Below are 22,312 nucleotides of genomic sequence, written 5' to 3' on the forward strand. Positions count from 1 at the left end.
ACGCGAGACAAGACAAGTTGAGAGAATTTCTACTTTATGCAAAAGACAAGCGACATTCACGAGCGATAACCAATGAGAGTGAAGACAGAGGAGGTTACATCATCCTTCTCCAGGCAGGGTGAGTGTGAGATACTGGAGTCGACTCGAGTGCAGGCAAGACTGAGATGTTAAAAATGTATGTGAGTGATTTCACTGTTCTATATCATTTGTCTGTAACCACATACATAGATATGGCCTAATAAAATGATGTGTGGAAAACTGTGTAGGTATTCTGAGTTTGATTAATATATTGATATAACATTCGTCTTATTTAATGATGTGATGCATTAAGCACTGCTGCAGGTTATATACAATTTTCTCCCTTGCAGAATGTGCATTTTTAGAGGCAAAAGAACTGATTCCTTGTCAAATTAGTGTGATGTCTTAGTTTTATAGGCAGGACACTACTTTCAAACACTACTATGGCCAGTTGTGAAACCGGCTTCCTGGTACAGGCCAACAAAGTTAAGGCATGAAGGTGTTCACTACACTTGCGTGACAGCATGTCCTAGGAGATCTTTTGAGAGATTGTTATGTAATTGGTGAGGATGGTCTTTACATAATTTCACCACTTAATTAGGACAGAGGACAAGATACACATTATGAAGTATTTAGTAAAGTGATTCTTTATTGTTGTCAAAATAAAGCTTCGGGTGGGTATTTAAAATAACAATGCCACACGATGTGGGTCTGTTACACCTTTGATTAGCCTATGTCTCTGCTGCACTTAAATGCCCTGTTCACAAGACAGCACCTCCATTCTATGAAATCTGCAACGTTTATGCTGCAGGGATATCATGTTCTTAGTGAGAAACAAGAAGCAAAACAGTGTGAACTGTATGAACTGTAAACTGAAAATAAATGACTGGGGGAAATGAGAGAAAGTCATTAATTACCATTCAGTGAAGCAGAGTGCCATAAAATAGCCTATTATGGACATTTGCACTAGTGACAATGTAATTATAGATATGCTTATATTTGTATTTGTAAAAAGTACACTGCTGATATGTGAAATTGCAATTTCAGCTAGTAGGAAATTAATTAAAAATATCTGTAAATGTGTTTTGAATAGGAGTGAATGACAGATCATTGTGAAATTCTACTTGTGAAAATTGCATTAACACCTTTTTAAACAATTATGGTTTTACAAGCTGAAGTTCCATTTTTGATATCAAGAATTAGCATGCGATTCCTGCGAGTAATGACATTGGTTTTTTTCGAGTGCAAATGTAATCACTGATATCAAAATGGAGCACTTTCACTGGTAGTATATCCATTACTGATATCAACATTTAGCATTTTAACTACTGAAAATTGAATTGTTGATATCTATCATTTATATCCTTCTTATAGTCACTTGCCCTAATAGGGTTGACCACATAAAAAGAGGAAAGGGTCTTGGAAAAGGTCCACTTTCACGACTAAACCACTTTTTGTCATGAAAACATAAAACACTGGCGCCCCCTCATTGAGTTTACAATGCACTGCATGACAATGGCTTCCATTATGCACCAACTCAGAAACATACACGTGATGATATACATTGTCTATTCTGTTTTCATTAAACATAGCAATACAGTTGGAAAGTATCTGTCTTAAAGGGATATTTCACCCGAAAATGAAAATTCTCGTATCATTTACTCACCCTCATGCGATCCCAGATGTGCAAGGACGGATTAAGACATGAGAGGCCCATAGGCCGGTACACATGGGGGCCCCCATGACGTGACTTATGTTCACCTTTATGCGCTACAGGACGCTTGGCAGATTTGGTTGGATTTTTTCAAATAGATGGAAGAAACGAATGTAGCAATGTCTGACACGGCCAATTATATGTACTTTGTAATTATAAACCGATTCAAAATCATGCGTTATTACTATGTGCACGGTATTTACATTTACATTTATTCATTTGGCAGACGCTTTTATCCAAAAGTATTTAAATATCAGAATCATTCGGTTATTATATGTGTATAGAGTTCTTCAACCCGATCTGATTCCGACAGTGCCCGACAAACCTACAGGTTTTGGGCCAGGTTTGGGTCAGTTTTTCAACGTAGGCTATGAAATCAGCATTTTAATGTTTCCAATATGCTGCTAATTCTTTATTTCCCTTGGATGGTGCTGCAGTTGCTCACCAAGGCTCTCTTAATTTAAAATGGACACACTCCATCACTGACATCACTAACTCCATCCCTGACTACCACAGTTTTAAGTAGTCTTAGAGTTTTCAGCAATATTGAATTGATTATTATTATTATTTATTTTTTTATTCCACCCTGGGAGATCAATTACTTTTATTCTTAATGATGTGTTTTGTTGCCCACTCTTGTGGAAACCCTGTGCATGAAGCTGGAGCTCAGGCTCTAAACTGCAGTCCTCCACTCTTGACTCATCGTACTCCAAATGCTCCCCAGTGTTATTGTTTTTCATTTATTGTTCCAAGTGAATAAAACTATTTGCCCAGTTATTTCTCTCATTGTTCCTGTTGTAATATAACAGTTTGTTCTGTTATTTCATATGTTCCTTTTTCAAACAATTATGTTCCTGTAGCTCAATCCGTAGAGTGAGGCACTAGCAATGCCAGAATCATGGGGTTTGATTCCCAGGGAATGCATCAACTTGATAAAATGCATACCTTGAATGCAATGTTAGTCGCTTTTGATAAAAGCGTCTGCTAAATGCATTAATGTTAATGTAATAAAACAGTTTGTCCTGTAATTTTGTTGCATTGGTTCCTGTTTTGATAAAACTGTTTGCCCTGTTGTATAATGGAAATAGTATAGTTTTGTCTTGCCCAAAAGATTACGGCCCAACAATGCTTAAAGATTTTTTGTTGTTTACAATTGCATATTTATAATATGTCTTACCTGACTGCCTATCATCTTTTCCAGTGAGCCAAGTACAGGACTGTTTCACTACTCCATTCATGTAGTGCAACTGTTTAGCCACTATTATGTTGTCTCGATTTTCATGGTGATTATCACTGTCTTGTGCAGTGTTTGCTCACCACTGTTACTTTCAGAGATAGGGCAGTACAGTGTTTGGTACTAAACATACAGTCTTACAACTGATCCTGCTTATGTTACAATTATCAGATGACAAAATTCATGATTGTGCACTGTAAAATTTTGTCAAGTGTAAAATACTGCTTAAACACAGCATGATTGAGCACATGTGGGTACAGGCATTTGTCAGGTGATATCTTTATGTGATATTGATAATGGGCTTAAACATGCTTGTAAATGCTGTTTGAAATTGGTTCCAACACTGCACATTCCCTAATCTAACACACCTGATTCAACTCATCAGCTGACTAGTAAATTGCTTCAAGACCTGAAATGGGTGTTTAAGATAAGGTAAACAATGCAGTGTTGGGAGGCATTCCAGGAAAATGGTAAGGAAACTCTAAAAACATTGCATGAGTGTCCTCTACTGCCTGATGGTAATATTTTTTCAGGCTTGTGGAACTATGTTAACTATGTTAAAATGTTATTAAAAATCATATGTTTGCAAATATTCTGGAAAATCTCAACAGAAAAAATGGCAGAGAAACGTAAAAGCAGTAATTCTTTGTTTTTTTACTCAGATTTTCTTACATTTAGGGGGGGCTTCAAGGAAAAAAGGTTGGGAACCACTGCCCTAGAGCATCTATAATCTTAAAGTCTTAGCTGTCCTGTGTTGTTGACACAGGGATTGCCCACAGAAAACCCTCATGGGGTCCCAAAGGGCAAAACTGATGTGGACCCCGCTTGGGCTAACCCACAGTGATCCAGTGTGGGATTAGTGTGGGTTTGACCTGCACACACTGTCCCACAGCAAACCCACGCTTGCCCATGGTGGGCCCGCACGGGCATGTTTGCTGGGTATAGGGTGAGTTACGGACTGTTCACACGTGTGTCTGCGCTGTTTTTAAATGGACGGACGTCTTTGATTGTTGCGTCGCGCCACAACTTGGGGCCGTTGCATTTTTTAGACACTGCATTAAGTTTAAGAGAACTTTAATATTTATAAATGCATCTCGTGACACCTGTGTTCTGTTTCCCCATTTGTTGTGCTGCATCAAGCTTTATCAACGCTGGTGTCACAAATCAACATTCTGATGAAGTTCAGGTTGCAAAGAGGACTTAATGTGACTGTTACACATGATTCCAGATAGTTTTTTCACCTGGCAAAGTTTCAGCGCTTGTTAAACAGGGAGCCAATGTTTTTTCCCCCTTTTGCTTTGGTGTGCAGACAATTATTACACAAGTTAAATGTTGAATCACTTAAAAAATCAAAGCATCCTGAATAAGTCCTATAAACCGCAGCGTTCATTGCCGCATGGAAATTGAACCTGCCTGGGCAGAATTACGCATTTTCCATTGATTAAGAATAGGTCACAGGCAGTGACAGAGAATATTTTTGTTCGACTTTTATGTGATTTTATCATTTGAAGATCTATGTATTGTGCTATTTCAGCTCTTAGTTTACTGTGCACTTTATTCCCTGCTAATCTGAGATTGTGTTTGACGCATCCATGGCAATAAATTTTCTTTATTCCAGAGCCCTGACAATTAACACAATAACTCTCACGGTTAACCAAATATTACAAAGGGTTACCGTGCACATATTTAGGGTATTAAGGCATCTTTCGCTTTATCATTAAACATTAAATGCATGCACAACTTAAACATTCCAAAGTCCTCCATTCTGTTGCATGCAGCCAGGGTAAACTGCACCTTATCTTTGGAAGCGTTTTGTGAATCAGGCGCTGATCTCTGTAGCCCATCAAATAAACGCGCTGCACCTGTGAGATGCAGAGTGCCTGTGCTCACGCTGCTGTTGTCCAGCAAGCATTCGGCCGAACAAATAGTATTTCACATAAGGCTGACATTTACGTGGATTTATAATAGATATCTCAAAATAAATAAATAAATGATTTAGAGCTCGGGGCCCTTTGGGTTTAGAGGCCCCTGTGGTTAATCCGTCCTTGCAGATGTGTATGACTTTCTCTCTTCTGCAGAAGAATATTTAAGCTCTGTAGCTCCTCACAATGCATGTGAATAGGTACCAAAATTCTGAAGCTCCAAAATGCACATAAACGCAGCATAAAAGTAATCCATACAACTCCAGTGGTTAAATCCATATCTTCAGAAGTGATATGAGAAGTGTGGATGAGAAGCAGATGCATACTTAAGACCATTTTTACCATAAATATTCATCCCTGTCCAGTAGGTGGCGATATGCACGAAGAATGCAACTCTCCAAAAACAAAAGAACTATGTGAAAGTGGAGATTTATTGAAAGAAGGACTTAAACATTGATCTGTTTCTCACCCACACCTATCAAACAGCTTCTGAAGATATGGATTTAACCACTAGTCATATGGATTTATTTTATGCTGCCTTTATGTCCTTTTGGAGCTTTAAAATGTTGGTACCTATTCACTTGCACTGTGAGGACCTACAGAGCTTAAATATTTTAATATGTTTTATAGAAGAAAGAAAGTCATACACATATGGGATGACATAAGTGTGAGGGAATTTTCATTTTTGGGTAAACTATCCCTTTAATGTTCCAAACATGAAATTATCCAGGTAGCTATTTACCGTTTTGCTTTATTGATAATCAAGACACCAGTAATCAAAATAATACATTACTTTTCTAAAATCGGTTTGATGGTTCACTATGATTATAGAAAAGAACATAAAAAATAAAAAAAACATAAAAATCCTAGTAATCATATTACCAATGCACCAAAAAGGTTTATGTATATTGCATATTGACAATGACCTGGGCCAACATTACTGCTCAGTCCGAATTATTTTTTCTTTCTGTTTTAATTAACAAACGAATGACAAAAATAGCCCAATAGATTCTAAATCAGAACTTTGATTAGCAAAACTAGCATGTGAAAGGCTAGAAACAGTTCTGTCTATCAAAAATTTGTCCATTTTCTGGGAGAGTCAAACTCAAAACTCTCTTCAGCAAGGTAAATTTGATTTCATTAAATGCAATTTTACTGTTGCATAACAGTCTAAAAATTGTACACTAGTAGGTAAAATCAGACATGACTTTCTAGTGGCCAACATATGTTTTGGAAACATATATTTAGCTGCCATTGAATTTATTATGCACTACACTGTAATTAAAGAAAATGGTTCTGAAATGTTCTTATGATATCAAGCTTTTATTTCCAACCATGGCACTTGCATGTTTGTTGTTTCCTTGCATGTTGTGTTAAGCGCTCTGTTAAGTGCAATGTTGGTTTGTGCTTTCTCTGTATCTTAGTGACATAAATTGCGATGGCCAGGCTGGTGGAGGATCATGTGATGAATGCGAGAGTAGTGTTGAGGAAGACGCTGGCGAACATGGTTCTGACGCAGAATGCAATTGCTGCCAAGATTGTGGTGGTTGGCCTGAGCCTGAGCCCGCTGTACCCTGCCCACCTGGGTTACTTTGACCAGAGCCCCGGCCTGAGAGACCAACCTCTGAGATGCCCGCCCACTGCTTCTAGCAACAGGGAATTCTGGTTTTACAATGCTATGGAAAGAGAACAACACACTAAGGGTAAGGCATGCATCTCTGTGAGCACTTGTGGTCAGTGATTGAATCACAAAACTTCTTGGAGCCTGCCTGTATTTAGTGATGTCCACTTCTGATCGGATCACACGAAACTATTCTTAATACCCGGTGTAAACAGAATCAAAGTGATACTGACTTGCAAACTCTAAGCAGATTTATAACACCTTACCTTGCATCATTGATCAAGCTGGCAGCACACTTCTCTGTGCTCGATGGACTTCCTATTAACTTGGATAAAGATGGGATGGAATGGACCTCACTGGATTCAGAGGATGCCTCTCCATCTACAAGGGACAAAAACAAACAGTAAGCATGATACTGTGTAAAGGCACATCATCTTAAAGCAATAGTTCACCCAAAAATGAAAATTCTGTCATAATGTCCTCACCCTCATGTCATTCCAAACCCGATAAAAGGAGATGTTTTAATGAAGATCCCCCTGCCTCTGCAATACTGCATAATGGTAGTGGATTGTGCCTCAATTTAAAGCTTAAGAAAGGACCAAAAAGTATAAAAGTACTCCATGTGACACGTGTGCCATATTCCAAGCCTTCTGAATACAAATGATAGGTGAGAAACAACTCGGAACGCATGTCATTTTTCAGTGAAAATCTTGACGCCCATTGTGCGTTCATTAGAGTTATGAGAGAAGCATGCAAGCCACTGTGAAGCGAGCTTCTCTCATAACGCTTGTGAATATGACGCACTACTTTCATTACGTTACCATGGCAACATTTTTGCAAAACAAAATTACGTGCTTCATTACAGGTTTTGCTGCAGTTTCCCAGTGTATCTCTAGCAGGGGTGGGGCATAAGCGAGTGAAATGGTGTCGTAATCAGACAAGGTTTTTATACTGAATATTAGATGGAGGTTTTAACGAGTAAAACATACCTCCCTAATCTTAAACTTTAACCTACACCTAACCAGTAGTGTTCTTAAAGCAAATGAGAGGTAAATAAAACAGACATCTTTACCCTAAACTCAAGTCAATAATTTTTATTTGTATAGAGCTTTTCACAACACACATATTTTCAAAGCAGCTTTACAGAAAATTATGCTTCAACAGAAAAAGCTGTAATATAGTAATGTCTTTGAGTCATAATAGTGTGGTTAAAAAAAAAAGACATGATCTTAATATCTTGATCTTATTTTCTATTATAAATAATAGAAAATATTTATATTTATATTTAGACCCCCAGTGAGCAAGCTTAAGGCGACTGTGGCAAAGAACACAAAACTCCATAAGATGTTGTTTAAAGGAGAAACATAACCTTGGGGGAACCAGGCTCACTGTGGGGGCCGGTTCCCCTCTGGCTAAATAGCATGAATATAATGCCAATATTAGTTATTTATGTGTAGTACAAGTCAAGATTTATAATTAGTAAACTAAGTGTTAGGGGCCAATGTTTAAACAAAAATATATTAACACCCAAACCTAACCAAAAGTGTTCCTAAAGCAAATGAGAGATAAACAAAACAGACATCCTTATCCTTAACCTACAACTAACCAAAAGTGTTCTAAAACCAAATGCAACATGAAAAGCACATTTACAGAAGCAACCACATCATTTCATGTAATTTCTATGACACTTTTGTGTAATGTGTGATTGCTGGGCTCTGGCCTAAGTCTTCCGTGTCCAAAATCCAACACTTTATCAGGTGAGCTAACTCGCAAGCTAATCACAATGGAATAAGTGTGAAAATGTAGGTGGGTCTGTGATACAAGCATTAAAATGTGTCGTTTTTCAAATGATGCATTGCAGTAAGTGTTTCAATATCATAACATAGCAGTGTGGGGATGGGGGCGTGGTTGTGTGTCTGCTTGTGGAAGAAAGGGAGCGGTGTGGTTCATGAAACTGTTTGGCGTAAATTCTAACAGCTGTTTCTTGTTACAGTGATTGAGGAGGGAGACCTTAAAAGCAGCCCAAAACGCCAGAGAAGGGAGAGAGCGACACAAGAGTGCAGTGTCGGTGTGTGTTCCCAGAGATTATTATCGAGACTTTATGTTTTGAGAGTTTATGTTATTTGAGAGTTTATGTTTGAGTGAAAGCCCACAGATGAAGTGAGTGTAGTGTGCATCAGATCAGAAAAAATAAAAGACTTGCCTGAACTGGTTCGTTGTTTCCCGACGACTCCTGTGTCCGAACCTTCAATCATATCACAAGCAGTGTTTGAGTAATAGTGTGAAAAATAAGTGTATATGAAGTCATAATTAGCCACTGTAGTCATGATTTGCATGAAAGTAAATTAAATGCACAGTTCTTGTAGTGCCTCTAGTGTTAATTTCACCAGGAAACTTCAGCTTTTACGCGGCACGTAAAAGTCATTTTGCGATAATTTTGTTATAGTAACGTTTATTCTAGGTTGGCTACTTTTATGATAGTGAAGTAATATCCACTTTGATAGTATTGTGCAGACGCAGTGAGATCTTCGTTAAAACGTCTCCTTTTGCATTACACATAAGATCACATGGGTTTAAAATTACAAGAGAGTAAATAAATTAATTTTCATCTTTGGCTATTTTTTTTAATAGGCACAATCACATCAGAAAACAGTGATGAATGCTAAAGAAGTCCCATGCCTTGGTTTAAAATGCTTGTTCCAGCCCTTATAAGTTTTAACATGTGAATCCACTGAATCAACTGCACATTATTTCAAATCATTGTAGGACTCACCAGGTGCATTAACCAGAAGCCATCCTTCCTCGTCCACCTCTGGAGACATTGGCTTTGGTACAGTTGCTTCCTGAGTTGTTTCACTCAAGCTTCCAAAGAGCAGGTTTGTGAGCCGTTGTAACATTGTTATAAGCTAAGGGTGATTGTACTGAATATTCGATGGTGAACTTGTTTGCCTGGCATGCAAGTGAAGTTGCAAGCAGTAGGGGTCCAGTTCCAACTTGCAAAGCCTCTGCAGTACCTTTGGTAAAGGGTAAATATGACCATAATGTTAACAGTTTCAATGTAGTCCATGTTTGAACTATACCCACTAAACAAGGCTGGATTAAAAACCACACATGACAGGATCAGGCTGATATCTGTTTTTAACCTTATAACTCCATATTGAGGTCAGTCTTTCATTAAACACGTGTCAGGCAGCTTCATAAGGAAATCAGAGCAACTTTTTTCAATCCTGCCTGGCAACCAAAAAGTATTTTTGGAATTTAAAAGAAACCAAAGAGAGATGAGCACTTCCTAACAGAATGGCATGCACACTTAGAGATTCAAAACACTCAACTTACTATGCATTTTTGATCATTAGCTCATCAAGACATGTTTAAATTAGTGAGTACCATTTAGATCTGTTAGACAATGACATTTGTTCATGTGGCCACAAAGATGACTGAATTTTGGGAGTGCATTCTTGAGTCCCAGACCCCAGCTCCACTGTTGGTGTCCATCTGTCGTTCTCAAGCAGGGGGTGTGCCGTTAAAACAATACCAACACTTTTCTTGGGAAACTCACAGCATCATGTGGAACTGGTTCTAATGCTCATTTATCAAAGGATCATTTTTGGGGGGCCTGGGTAGCTCAGTGGTAAAAGACGATGGCTACCACCCCTGGAGTTCGCTAGCTTGAATCCCAGGGCGTGCTGAGTGACTCCAGCCAGGCCTCCCAAGCAACCAAATTGGCCCAGTTGCTAGGGAGTGTAGAGTCACATGGGGTAACCTCCTCCTCGTGGTCGCCATAATGTGGTTCGTTTTCAGTGGGGCGCGTGGTGAGTTGAGTGCGGATGCCGCGGTGGATGGCGTGAAGCCTCCACACGCGCTATGTCTCCGTGGCGATGTGCTCAACAAGCCATGTGTTAAGATGCACGGGTTGACGGTCTCAGATGCGGAGGCAACTGGGATTCGTCCTCCACCACCCGGATTGAGGCGAATCACTACGCAACCACGAGGACTTAAAAAGCGCACTGGGAATTGGGCATTCCAAATTGGGTGAAAAAGGATAACACCCCCCAAATTTTTGGATGATTTTTGGGGCATTTGTTTGTTTGGCCCTTTCTTCTTGAATACTAATCATTTAGTGAGGTGTGTAGAGGAAAACACTGATTTATCAGCAATAGTCTTATACATACACACTAACTAAAACAAAATGTTCTGTAGAGCAAGTGAAAATGGCAAATCATTAAGACATCACATATGATGTCCACATACATTTTTGTATGGTTGGATTATAAAAGAGAAATATGGCGTACGCATATATAACCTAGGGAGGGATGTACAATAAAAGTGCATCTCGCATCCCATGAAATGTTTGAATAATTATACATTTTCAAATGTTATTCCGTTTGAAGAGGATGTTGCAGATACTAACCGAATCTTCTGCAACATTTTTTTTTTTTTTTTTTTTTTCCAGAATGACCGTTCCTGACAAATAAAAAGAGAACAAAAGTTCAAAACTGCAGATATGCCATTAAATTTGACAAACATGATTTCTATCAGTCGAGTACAAGTAACGAATCAATTTCACAGTGATGCTTGGCTTTGGACGGTTCGACTCGATGTGAGCTGGAGATTAACACAACTGACTGAACCATATTCTCTCTGCAAGCGGAAAAGGTTAAGACTACAACAGATAAACAAATATACCAAATTTCACACATAGCCTCAATGAAGGCGTAAGTAAAACATACTACCTGCTTCTTTAGAGAGTAAACGTTTTCCGACGCTTCTTAAAAATAAATCTTTGGTAGTTTTGCGCATTTATTCCTCGCAAGTAATAATAATAGCGCAATATAGATCCCGACGAACAGCTGATAATAAAAACAACACAACGAGCCGTGTGGCCACGCCCATTGGTGAGAGCTAGTCCAATAAGATTTGAACACAAACTGAGAGGTGGGGCCAGAAATTAACAGGGCGTATTCTCTGCTTTTTCATCCATCTCTGACCGGGGAACGGTTCTTATGTTTACACTGTACCAATGCGGAAGCAAGTAACACTGATTTCAGGTCAGTTGTAGAGGCAGAAAGTTAGACAAATCCAGGGGGCGTATTAACAAAATTTGAAAACTGCAGAATGTGCAGCTTCAGCGGACTCTTGGAATTACATGAACATGGGGACGTTATTTTATGGAAAAATATTTGTAGCGATTTATCAGAAGGGGGGCAGGCCTAGTTAAATTGTACACATCTTACAATGTTTTAATTAGAGGTTTCTTTTTTGCTAAATACTTACAATAAAGGGTGCCTTTTCTTTGATTGTGTGTCAAAAACTATGTACAGACATAAAGGCTAATAAAGAGTACAGTGAGTATGTCTAAATTAAAGCAAAGAAACAAAACAGAAAAAAGTGGATTAGTGATTATCTCTTGCCATAGGTTAATGTATATTCAGATTAACCTACTCCAGGAATATGGTAGAGGTGATAGAAAAATAACTATATGTATTTTGGGTCATTGCTACAATTTGGTGCCTTTAATGTCCCCAGTACAAGTAATTGTATGTATAATGTTTAATTTCAACTGATTACAATTTTGAAAGACTTGTTCAAAAGAACAAGTATGTTACGCACTGTTATGAGCCTAAAAGTCGCATTTTAAATAATTGAAATATTTTTAATTTATTGCACTAGTGTCATTTCTTCATGTTCTCAAAGCAGCATGTCAAACATCTTTGACAAAAATAAGTGATAAATCACCGGATGTATATATACTGTTGAAGTTTAAATGTATTTGGCTAAGGTGTTTCACAATTCCTGACATTTAATCGTAGAAAGCATTTCCTGTCTTAGGTCAGTTAGGATCACTACTTTATTTTAATAATGTGAAATGTCAGAATAATAGTAGAGCGAATTATTTATTTCAGCTTTTATTTCTTTCATCACATTCCCAGTGGGTCAGAAGTTTACATACACTTTGTTAGTATTTGGTAGCATTGCCTTTAAATTGCTTAACTTGGGTCAAACGTTTTGGGTAGCCTTCCACAAGCTTCTCACCATAAGTTGCTGGAATTTCTGCCCATTCCTCCAGACAGAACTGTTGTAACTGAGTCAGGTTTGCTCGCACATGCTTTTTCAGTTCTACCCACACATTTTCTATCAGATTGAGGTCAGGGCTTTATGATGGCCACTCCAATACCTTGACTTTGTTGTCCTTAAGCCATTTTGCCACAACTTTGGAGGTATGGTTTGGGACATTGTCCATTTGGAAGACCCATTTGCGACCAAGCTTTAACTTCCTGGCTGATGACTTAAGATGTTGCTACAACATATATCCACATAATTTTTTCAAACCGATGAACACCGGTATTACCGCTGGTTGGATGCTAGCTGGTACTATGGGGTAATTTTCATTAAGCAGGGTTAGGGTTAAGCCTACACAATAAAGCAAGACACCTTGAATTCAAACTTTGAACTTTATTTTTTATTTATTTTAACTAAAAATTCAAATGAAACTGGAAAAAAATAAGTGCAATTAAAATGTGTGTTGTTCAACTTTTTGAAAGATGGCTTCACAACAGTTGTGAAGGGCAACATCTCTTTGGAAACTAACCTACTTCATCGGGTATTTCGTTGTCCGGGAAAATACATAATGTGTGTGAATAAATTAATTTGTTCCCTCCTTCACACACACACACACACACACACACACATATAAGTAACCACCTTTCCATTCACCGTCAGTCAAGTATCCATCTAAACATGCAGGTGGAAAATTACTTACACAAATTAAGACAACAATTATAAATGTAAAAATAATAATTATAATGATTATATTAATCACTGAAATATAAATCATGGTTCGAGGTGAACATGTTTTTGTATTATTTTATGTTTTAATCACAGATGTATAGGCTGCAGAGTTGTGGTCACAATGAACTGCTCTCAAAAGCACAGCGAACTGAACTCAAAGCACCTCCTGAGCTGAGATGTCTGAGGTCATTTGCAGCACTCATAGATGATACTGTTCTTGCAAAAAACAATTCAGAAGACAGAAACAAAGAAAGAGTGAGAACCTTTTACAAACAGCGTGTCATACATGCGCATAGACGGATTTTCTGTCATCTGTTCTTGATAATATAATAAAGTGTTTTTCTTCAAGCGTGTGTCTGTGTGCCACAGGGCAAATTATTTTTAACATTAATTTGATAATAATAAAAGCCTAATAATAATTTAATACATTAATAGGAAAACGAGCCAAATGTCGTCTTAAAATCATCAAAGGCATCAGCTATAGGTGATCACTCGGACCATCGTTGATCCCCAAGATCATCATCTATCAGCACAACCCTATGATGTCATCTATTTTGTGAAGTGCACCATTCCCTCCTGCAGCAAAGCACCCCCACAACATGATGCTGCTACCCCCATGTTTCACAGTTGGGATGGTGTTTTTCGGCTTGCAAGCCTCACCCTTTTTCCTCCAAACATAATGATGGTCATTATGGCCAAACAGTTCAATTTTTCTTTAATCAGACCAGAGGACATTTCTCCAAAAAGTAAGATCTTCATCCCCATGTGCACTTGCAAACTGTAGTCTGGCTTTTTTATGGCAGTTTTGGAGCAATGGCTTCTTCCTTGTTGAGCAACATTTCAGGTTATGTTGATATAGGACTTGTTTTACTGTGGATATAGATACTTATCTAACTGTTTCCTCCAGCATCTTCACAAGGTCCATTGCTATAGTTCTGGGATTGATTTGCACTTTTCGCACCAAACTACATTAAACTCTAGGAGACAGACTGCATCTCCTTCCTAAGCGGTATGATGGCTGCATGGTCCCATGGTGTTTATAATTGCGTACTGTTGTTTGTACAGATGAACGTGGTACATTCAGGCATTTGGAAATTGCTCTCAAGGATGAACCAGACTTGTGGAGGTCCACAATTGTTTTTCTGAGGTCTTTGCTGATTTCTTTTGATTTTCCCATGATATCAAGCAAAGAGGCACTGAGTTTGAAGGTAGGCCTTAAAATACATCCACAGGTACACCCCCAATTGACTCCATTAAGCCAATTAGCCTATCAGAAGCTAATTGGCTAATTGCCTAAAGGCTTGACATCATTTTCTGGAATTTTCCAAGCTGCTTAAAGGCACAGTTAACTTAGTGTATGTAAACTTATGACCCACTGGAATTATGATATAGTCAATTAAAAGTGAAACAATCTGTCTTTAAACAATTGTTGGAAAAATTACTTGTGTCATGCACAAAGCAGATGTCCTAAACGACTTGCCAAAACTATAAGCTCAGCGGTTAAGGCTCTGGGTTACTGATCAGAAGGTCAGGGGTTCAAGCCCCAGCACCACCAAGGTGCCACTATTAGGCCCTTGAGCAAGGCTCTTGACCCTATCTGCTCCAGGGGTGCTGTATCATGGCTGACCCTGCACTCTGACCCCAGCTTAGCTGGGATATGTGAAAAAAAGAATTTCACTGTATATGTGCAAATGTGTGATAATTAATTAATTATAATTAATTATTAGCTAAAATGAAATCTGTGGAGTGGTTAAAAAAGTGTATGTAAACTTCTGACTTCAGCTGTATATATATATATATATATATATATATATATATCATACAATTAAATGTTTGGTATTGCATTATCTCTCTAACATGTATTTATTTATGGCAAATTTGTCATTTTAATACTAATAGTGGAGTTTTTTTGTGTTCCACCCTGTTGTCATGATGTCCTGGAATATTCCGGGTTCAATACAAATTCAACTCAATCGACAGAATTTGTGGCATAATATTGATAACCACAAAAAATTATTTCAGTGTGGCACTTACAATGGAACTGAATGGGGCCAATTTTTGGAGGGTTTAAAGACAGAAATGTGAAACATATCATTTTATGAAAGTGCTTACATTAATTCTTCTGTTAAAACTTGTATATTATTGACCTCTCTGTTAAGTTCCTGAAGTTTGCAGACGACACTACTGTCATCGGCCTCATCCAGGATGACGATGAGTCTGCATACATAAAGGAGATTGAACAGCTGGCTGTCTGGTGCAGTCAAAACAACCTGGAGCTGAACACGCTCAGAACAGTGGAGATGATAGTGGACTTTTGGAGGAACACACCAACACTGACCCCGCTCACCATTCTGAACAGCACTGTGGCAGCAACGGAGTCATTCAGGTTCCTGGGCTCTACCATCTCACAGGACCTGAAGTGGGAGACCCACATTGACACTGACATTGTAAAAAAAAAAAAAAAGCCCAACAGAGGTTGTACTCCCTTCGCCAGTTGAGGAAGTTCAACCTGCCACGGGCGCTGCTGATACAGTTCTACTCAGCAGTCATTGAGTCTGTCCTTCAATAACTGTCTGGTTTGGTTCAGCTACGAAATCGGATATCAGAAGACTACAAAGGACAGTTAGGACTGCTGAGCGGATTATTGGTTGCCCCCTGCCCTCCCTTCAAGAACTGTACACTTCCAGAATAAGGAAAAGGGCTGTATTGTTGCTGTATTGTTTGTGCACTAGAAGCTTCTGTCACCAAGACAAATTCCTTGGCAATAAAGCTCACTCTGATTCTCTGACTCTGATTCTCTGATTATTTAAGCTGTTAAATTGTTTAAATTGATGTTTTAGGGTTTATGGTGTTACATCGGATATCGGCTACATTGGATAACTTTACACAGAAAAGGTAAGTAATGGATTTTTTCACACTAAAATCATGTTAACGTGCATATTGTTTACATCTTGTGACTATACTTTTGAAACAGTGAATATTTTAACGTTTACATATTGGCCCCATTCACTTCCATTGTAGGTGCATCACAGTGACCCAGACTTCTGCTTTTTTAAAGAAAATGAGGGACAAGTTTAAATAAATTTTTGTGGTAATCAACATTATGCCACAAATGCTGTCGATTGTGCTTAACTTGTATTGAAACTGGAATATTCCTATAATTGAAGATCTATGTTGGTGAGATCAGGCATTCAGCAAAATAATGTCTGAGATATCTGAAGTGTGTAACTTTTCTGTTTTATTTATGTTTATCTTTCTTTTGTGATGTTAGCAATATATGATCAAGCATAACATGTCTGCGCTTTTATGGGACGGTATGGGAAAATTAATATCATTTAAAAATTTCTACATATTTATGTTAAAAGAAATTAAATCATCCATATATGTTTACAAATATGTTAGCTAGATATCATTCACAGACCATGTAGTGGCTAATTTTACTCATTGAATGTCCACCCTGACCATTTAACCAGATGGATGACTGAATATTTTAAGTCATTTAGCTTGACCCGTATGACTTTAACATATCATGATGAAATATAAAGATACTTATAAAGTATGTTTTGTTTTTCAAACGTCTCAAAACCTACAAGGCACCGAATTTTATGAATAACCTTTTACGATCACAAGATGGAGCCATAATCAAACTTGAAGTTCACATACACCAAACTTACCCCAGTCTCACTCTTGTCAGTTATGTCAAAGTTAGCTAATAAACTTCTCCTTCTTATTATATGATGTTTGTGGTCCTTAGAATAAATGCATTCGTTCCCTAACGTTGCCTGTGTACAACCAAGAGCTAGCACAGATGTTTTTGATAAGAAGTAGACGAGAGATTTCTATGCTTTAATCACCATTTCTATTATCATGGGTTGTGTGGACGTTGGAAATCGTCAACAGCTCCTTCACAAAAGCCTTCATTTAAATAGGCAATGATTTGGCATTCCACACACAAATGGGCTTAGAGCGGGGAAGTAAACAATGCATTTTGAATGGCTCATTTACATGATCTTGATAGGCACGAATTAAACAATTATGTTCAGTGTGTTACCTGCGAAGTGCGCTTTAGAACATTCACACCTAGGCAGCAGTCAAGTGCTTTAGGTAATTCAATTGAAGCGCTGACGACACCGATGGCTGGAGGCTGTTCTTTAGGGCGGGTCGAAATGGACGTATACCCACTTACTCTGTCAGACTATTTTAAATAAGTACAGAGTTACTAATTGTAGTCCATTGCTACAGATCGGTGTTTCGTGTTGCGAGAACGAAGGTCGATGCATTTTATGACTTCTTGAGTATTTCAAGTGGGACATTTTTGCGAGACATTTTGCCTCTGAAAATAACTGGACTGGAGCGCCAAAACTCGAGAGTTCAGTATGCCTCGCTCTTTCCTGGTAAAAAAGTATTTCACCAGCAAGAGGCCAAACTACAGCGAGTTGGAATGTCAAAATGGTGAGTTTTTTTGTTTGTTGTCTTTTAAATACAAATCTCTGCTTACTGTGAACTGTTTGAAGTAGTATACGATTGTATGTATTAGGCATGCTGCTTAGAATAACCTGGTATTGCATACAGACATATGAAGAAATGTTTCTTTCCTGGAGTGATTTTTTTTTTTTTTTTTAAAGGGATCTCAAGAATTTCCCTTGTGAAATTTCCATCTAGACAGAGCCTCCTTTCTTTAGTGTCTCTGGTTGCATGCGAGATGCACATGTGGTTTTTGAGTTTCTAATCATGTTGCAACTGTTGTGTCATTTGAATACCTTATAATCTTACCTCCATGCTTTATAAAGTCTATAATGGTTATAAATATCCTCTGGACTTATTTTGTCTTTTTCTATTGCACATCAGATACTTTGCCAGACAGATACCCACTTGCAGAACTCCCAGCAGTCAGCAATGACTTTCCCGTGACTTGCTTGACCACTGGACTGGTATGGGACATCACCTTGTTACCTTCCCTGCACGATCCCACATCCCCAACCACCCTCTCCACTAGCCAGGGCCCGCTGGACCTCAGCTCGCCCTCCAGTGTCAGCTGCAGCAGCAGTGGGGAAGAAGATGAAGGACGCACATCAGATCCACCGAGCCCAGATTCCTCAGACACCTACCACCCACAGCAGACGAGCAGACCGAGACGCAGCACCAAGAACAGGGCAGCGCAGAGGGAGGACAAGAGCGAAGAATCTGTCCCCGCCACCCGTCCAGCCTTTTTCTGCAAGCACTGTCCCAAAGAATACAACAGTCTCGGTGCTCTGAAAATGCACATCCGGTCACACACACTACCATGTGTCTGCCCTACCTGTGGAAAAGCCTTCTCCCGACCCTGGCTGTTGAGAGGACACATTCGCACACATACAGGTAATCAAATGTACTAGTTACTAGTTTCATACAGTTTTGCATTCTTTTTGTTGATGTAGCAGAGTAAATGTCTCCTATTTTGTTTTGGAAGTCTCTAAAATCCCGTTTAATTAAAGGAGTATTCCAGGTTAAAAAATAGTTCAGCATTTGTGGCATAATGTTGATTAACACAAAAAATCATTTCAACTCGTCCCTACTTTTCTTTAAAAAAAAGCAAAAATCGAGGTTACAGTCAGACACTTACAATGGAAGTGTAAGTGCTTCTATAAATTTATAAGCTTCACATTTCTGCCTTTTAAACCCTTCAAAAACTGGCTCCATTCACTTCCATTGTAAGTGTCTGACTGTAACCTCGATTTTTGCTTTTTATAAAGAAAAGTAGGGATGTGTGTAAATTATTTTTTGTGGTAATCAACATTTTGCCACAAATGCTTTCAATTTAATGTAAGTTGTAATGAACCTGGAATATTCCTTTAAGCTCATTTGTGGCATAATGTTGATTACCACAAAAATAAATCTGGACTCGTCCCTCCTTTTCTTTTAAAAATGGGGCACTTACAAAGGAAGTGAATGGAGTCGGTCTGTAAATGTTAAAATACTCACTGCTTCAAAAGTAAAGTCACAAAACTTAAACAATATGCGTGTTCTCAGATTTTAGTGTGATATAGCTTCATTACCATGATGACATAAGGGCATAAACCCTAAAACAACTGTAAAACAACTATTTAAACAACTTTACTGTTCAAACAACACAAGTTTTAAGAAAAGAATGATTGTAAGTGCATCTATACATTTATAAGCTTCACATTTCTGCCATTTTAAACTCTCCAAATATTGGCCCCATTCACTTCCATTTTAAGTGCCTCCACTGTAAGACGAAATACATTTTTGTGGTCACTACAAATGCTGTTGATTGAGCTTAACTTTTATTGAACCCAGAATATTTCTTTAATCCAACACCACTAGTTTAGTGATGCACTTAGTCCCGCGAATAAGCCCTCAATACAACTGCTTTTCATTGATCACTCATTGTGTCGACATCTTCTTAAACAATGACACAATAGGACAATCTTATCAATCACTAGTGTGAGAGTGGAGATAAGCAGAGATAAGTTGATCAAGAATGCTAGGGAGCACTTGTCATCATCCTGCAGAGTAGCCACTTGTGTACCTTAAAGTCAACATTTGGTTGATTCAATCAGTGAAACTTGTTTCTGTTAAGAAAGTCAAAGAAAATTACATTCCAGATCACAAAACACATTTTAAAGTTTCTAATCCCTCTCATTTGTTTCTTAGGTGAGCGTCCATTTTCCTGCCAGCATTGTAATCGTGCCTTTGCTGACCGTTCAAACCTGAGGGCGCACCTGCAAACCCACGCAGATGTGAAGAAGTACCAGTGTGGCACCTGTTCTCGCACCTTCAGCCGCATGTCCTTGCTGCAGAAACACACCGCAGCTGGTTGCTGCCCCTCCACAGCTTAAAGACACCTGGTCACTGAGAGCCATCATATGAAAGAAAGTGGAAAAGCAACATTTCTGTGTTGCCAGGAGGTGCTAATAGGACATGGTGCCTTGTGAGATAATAATGACTGCGTGCCTCTCTTCTCAACAACCACACATACACGCAATATGGGACCGGAGAAGGACAACATAGCTAAAACTTTCAAGAAAACTTCCTAAACTTAACATGGTTGATACATTCCACATTGCTAGATAAGTTTTGGACTTCTTTTTCTTAACCAAAATACTACAAATGAAGGAATTATGAGAGATGTACTGCAAAATAAAGTATAATTGCTGTCCTAAAATGCCTCTTTGTGCCAATCGGCTACGAGTACTGAACCAGGGACAGCTGCCGTCAGGTTGGGGGTTGACTCGCTATGTTTGGTTATGTCTCTCAGCATGACATACACATACAAAACATATGCACACAGATAGACAGCTGTTCTGTGGTGCAGAGGCAGTGTGCTAACAGGTGTTCTGGCCCTGTTCTGACGGTCACATCTCTGATAACAGGTGGCGTCTGCCGATTTCTTTAGAAACACATTTGGGAAGAGCCATAAAGAAGTAGAGCTGACTGTGTTTTTAGTTGGTTTTATTGGGGATGTAACCTGCATGCGCAAAATTTGCCTTGAGCTCATTGCTTGTTTTTGTACCAATGTCTGTTTTTACCACTCCTTTTTTACTCTTCTTTTTTTGTTGTATCCGGGGACTTAAAAGAGTTTTAAAATGCACTCCAATTTACCAAAGAGTATTGAAGTCCTGTCATTTTGTATCAAAACTAATGATTGGATGGCAAAGCCATGTTTGCAAAATTTTTCTTTTTTGTAATTTAAAGATGTTTTCTTGTACCTCAATGTTTTTCTAGTGATGAGTGCAAACACCTTTTTTTTTTTTTTTTTTAAATCTGATGTGAAGAAAAGGAAATCGCACATTCTTCTGTCCACTATGCATATGGACATAATGGCTATAATGTGTTGCTATGTATTGACAACAGAAACTGTGCATGAAATGTTGTTGTTTTTTTGTTTTTTTTTTGTTCTGTGCAATTATTATATATATTTTTTTTATTATTATTTTTTTTCATATTTCATCTCACTGTATTTGTCCAAATCATATCCATCCAATAAAAATAATTTAAGTTTATACAAAGCTTTTGATGATTCATGTTTACTCATTTTGGATTCGCTAGAGTTTCACAAAAAAGCGTGGAACTAGGAAATGACTCCAAGGACTCGAGGTGTCATTCTGTCTGTCTGACAACTCTCACTATTTGAAGCTGTTGAAATGCATTAATAGGAAAAATGGTGCTTCATTTCCTGTGAATAGAAGTGACTCACTGGTTTGTAACTGTGATGTTTGCTGGGTGGCAGGTGAACAGGTGAATGCACTATGACAGCACAGGGACAACCGCATACACCTGCCCCACACAATAACACCTGTCATACTGCACGCACACATACTCGCTCTCTGCAAACAATACGGTTTACCCAGTACGGACTTGCGGCCTGTTCATGTGAACGATGTGTATTACTCTGTATGTGTATGCATGTGTTCAGAGCTTCAGATCTGTTTTTATATACAAGGCAGAAAGATGTCATTGTAGCCCGAGTGCTCTGTGTTCGTTCAAACTGTAATTCTGCTTCTGGGGGTAATGGAATTGCTGCAAGGGAAACTGATGGAATGCCTTACATAAATATTTTCATGTTGGAAGCTGTGCATGCAGTGTGGATAGTGTTGGAAGAGCTGCATGTGTATGCTGCATTGATGTAAGGTGCTCCTAGGTGCTGAACTCAAAACCTGGCCTGTGTAACTGTAATACCTCAGAATAATAGGGCTGAGCTGGGATCAGCTCCCTGCTTTCCATACAGAAGCTAAAATCGACCCTAGAACAGCACCTATAAGTGACATTCACACAGCAGCAGAATAAAGCTGTCAGTCTTGTTTTTAGATTGTTAAATATGGTTACGTTCACCCACAGTTTGGTTATAAATGAGTGTGATGACCGCATTCTATTACCAAAGTGAATACACCTTCAATTTTCAGGATTCATACCTGGGTGTTTCTTCAACTTCAGGCACTTTTAGCACTGTGGATTTCTAGAAAGTAAAGTCTTAAAACAAATTTCACACTCTTAGACAACGTAATGACATAAAC

General features: G+C 38.5%; 2 protein-coding genes across 3 annotated transcripts; one reads left to right on the plus strand and one right to left on the minus strand.

The window, feature by feature from the left end:
- Positions 1–5,552: 5,552 nt before the first annotated feature.
- Positions 5,553–11,388, minus strand: tp53inp2 (tumor protein p53 inducible nuclear protein 2). Of its 2 annotated transcripts, XM_051672940.1 has the most exons (5): positions 11,243–11,388; positions 9,283–9,523; positions 8,713–8,754; positions 6,776–6,890; positions 5,554–6,564 (listed from the first exon to the last, which is right to left on the minus strand). In XM_051672940.1, the coding sequence occupies exons 2-5, from the start codon at positions 9,404–9,406 to the stop codon at positions 6,309–6,311; spliced, it is 537 nt and encodes a 178-aa protein (XP_051528900.1). In that variant the 5' UTR covers positions 9,407–9,523; positions 11,243–11,388; the 3' UTR covers positions 5,554–6,308. The 2 variants fall into 2 exon arrangements, with proteins under 2 accessions (XP_051528901.1, XP_051528900.1); XM_051672941.1 differs by lacking the exon at positions 8,713–8,754 and having other exon boundaries at positions 5,553–6,564.
- A 5,972-nt stretch (positions 11,389–17,360) lies between these two features.
- snai1a (snail family zinc finger 1a) lies at positions 17,361–21,298 on the plus strand. Its single transcript, XM_051672761.1, has 3 exons — positions 17,361–17,750; positions 18,147–18,656; positions 19,953–21,298. The coding sequence occupies exons 1-3, from the start codon at positions 17,675–17,677 to the stop codon at positions 20,135–20,137; spliced, it is 771 nt and encodes a 256-aa protein (XP_051528721.1). The 5' UTR covers positions 17,361–17,674; the 3' UTR covers positions 20,138–21,298.
- The last annotated feature ends 1,014 nt before the right edge of the window (positions 21,299–22,312 follow it).

Source organism: Myxocyprinus asiaticus, chromosome 35, assembly GCF_019703515.2.
Source record: "Myxocyprinus asiaticus isolate MX2 ecotype Aquarium Trade chromosome 35, UBuf_Myxa_2, whole genome shotgun sequence".
Classification (NCBI taxonomy): domain Eukaryota; kingdom Metazoa; phylum Chordata; class Actinopteri; order Cypriniformes; family Catostomidae; genus Myxocyprinus; species Myxocyprinus asiaticus.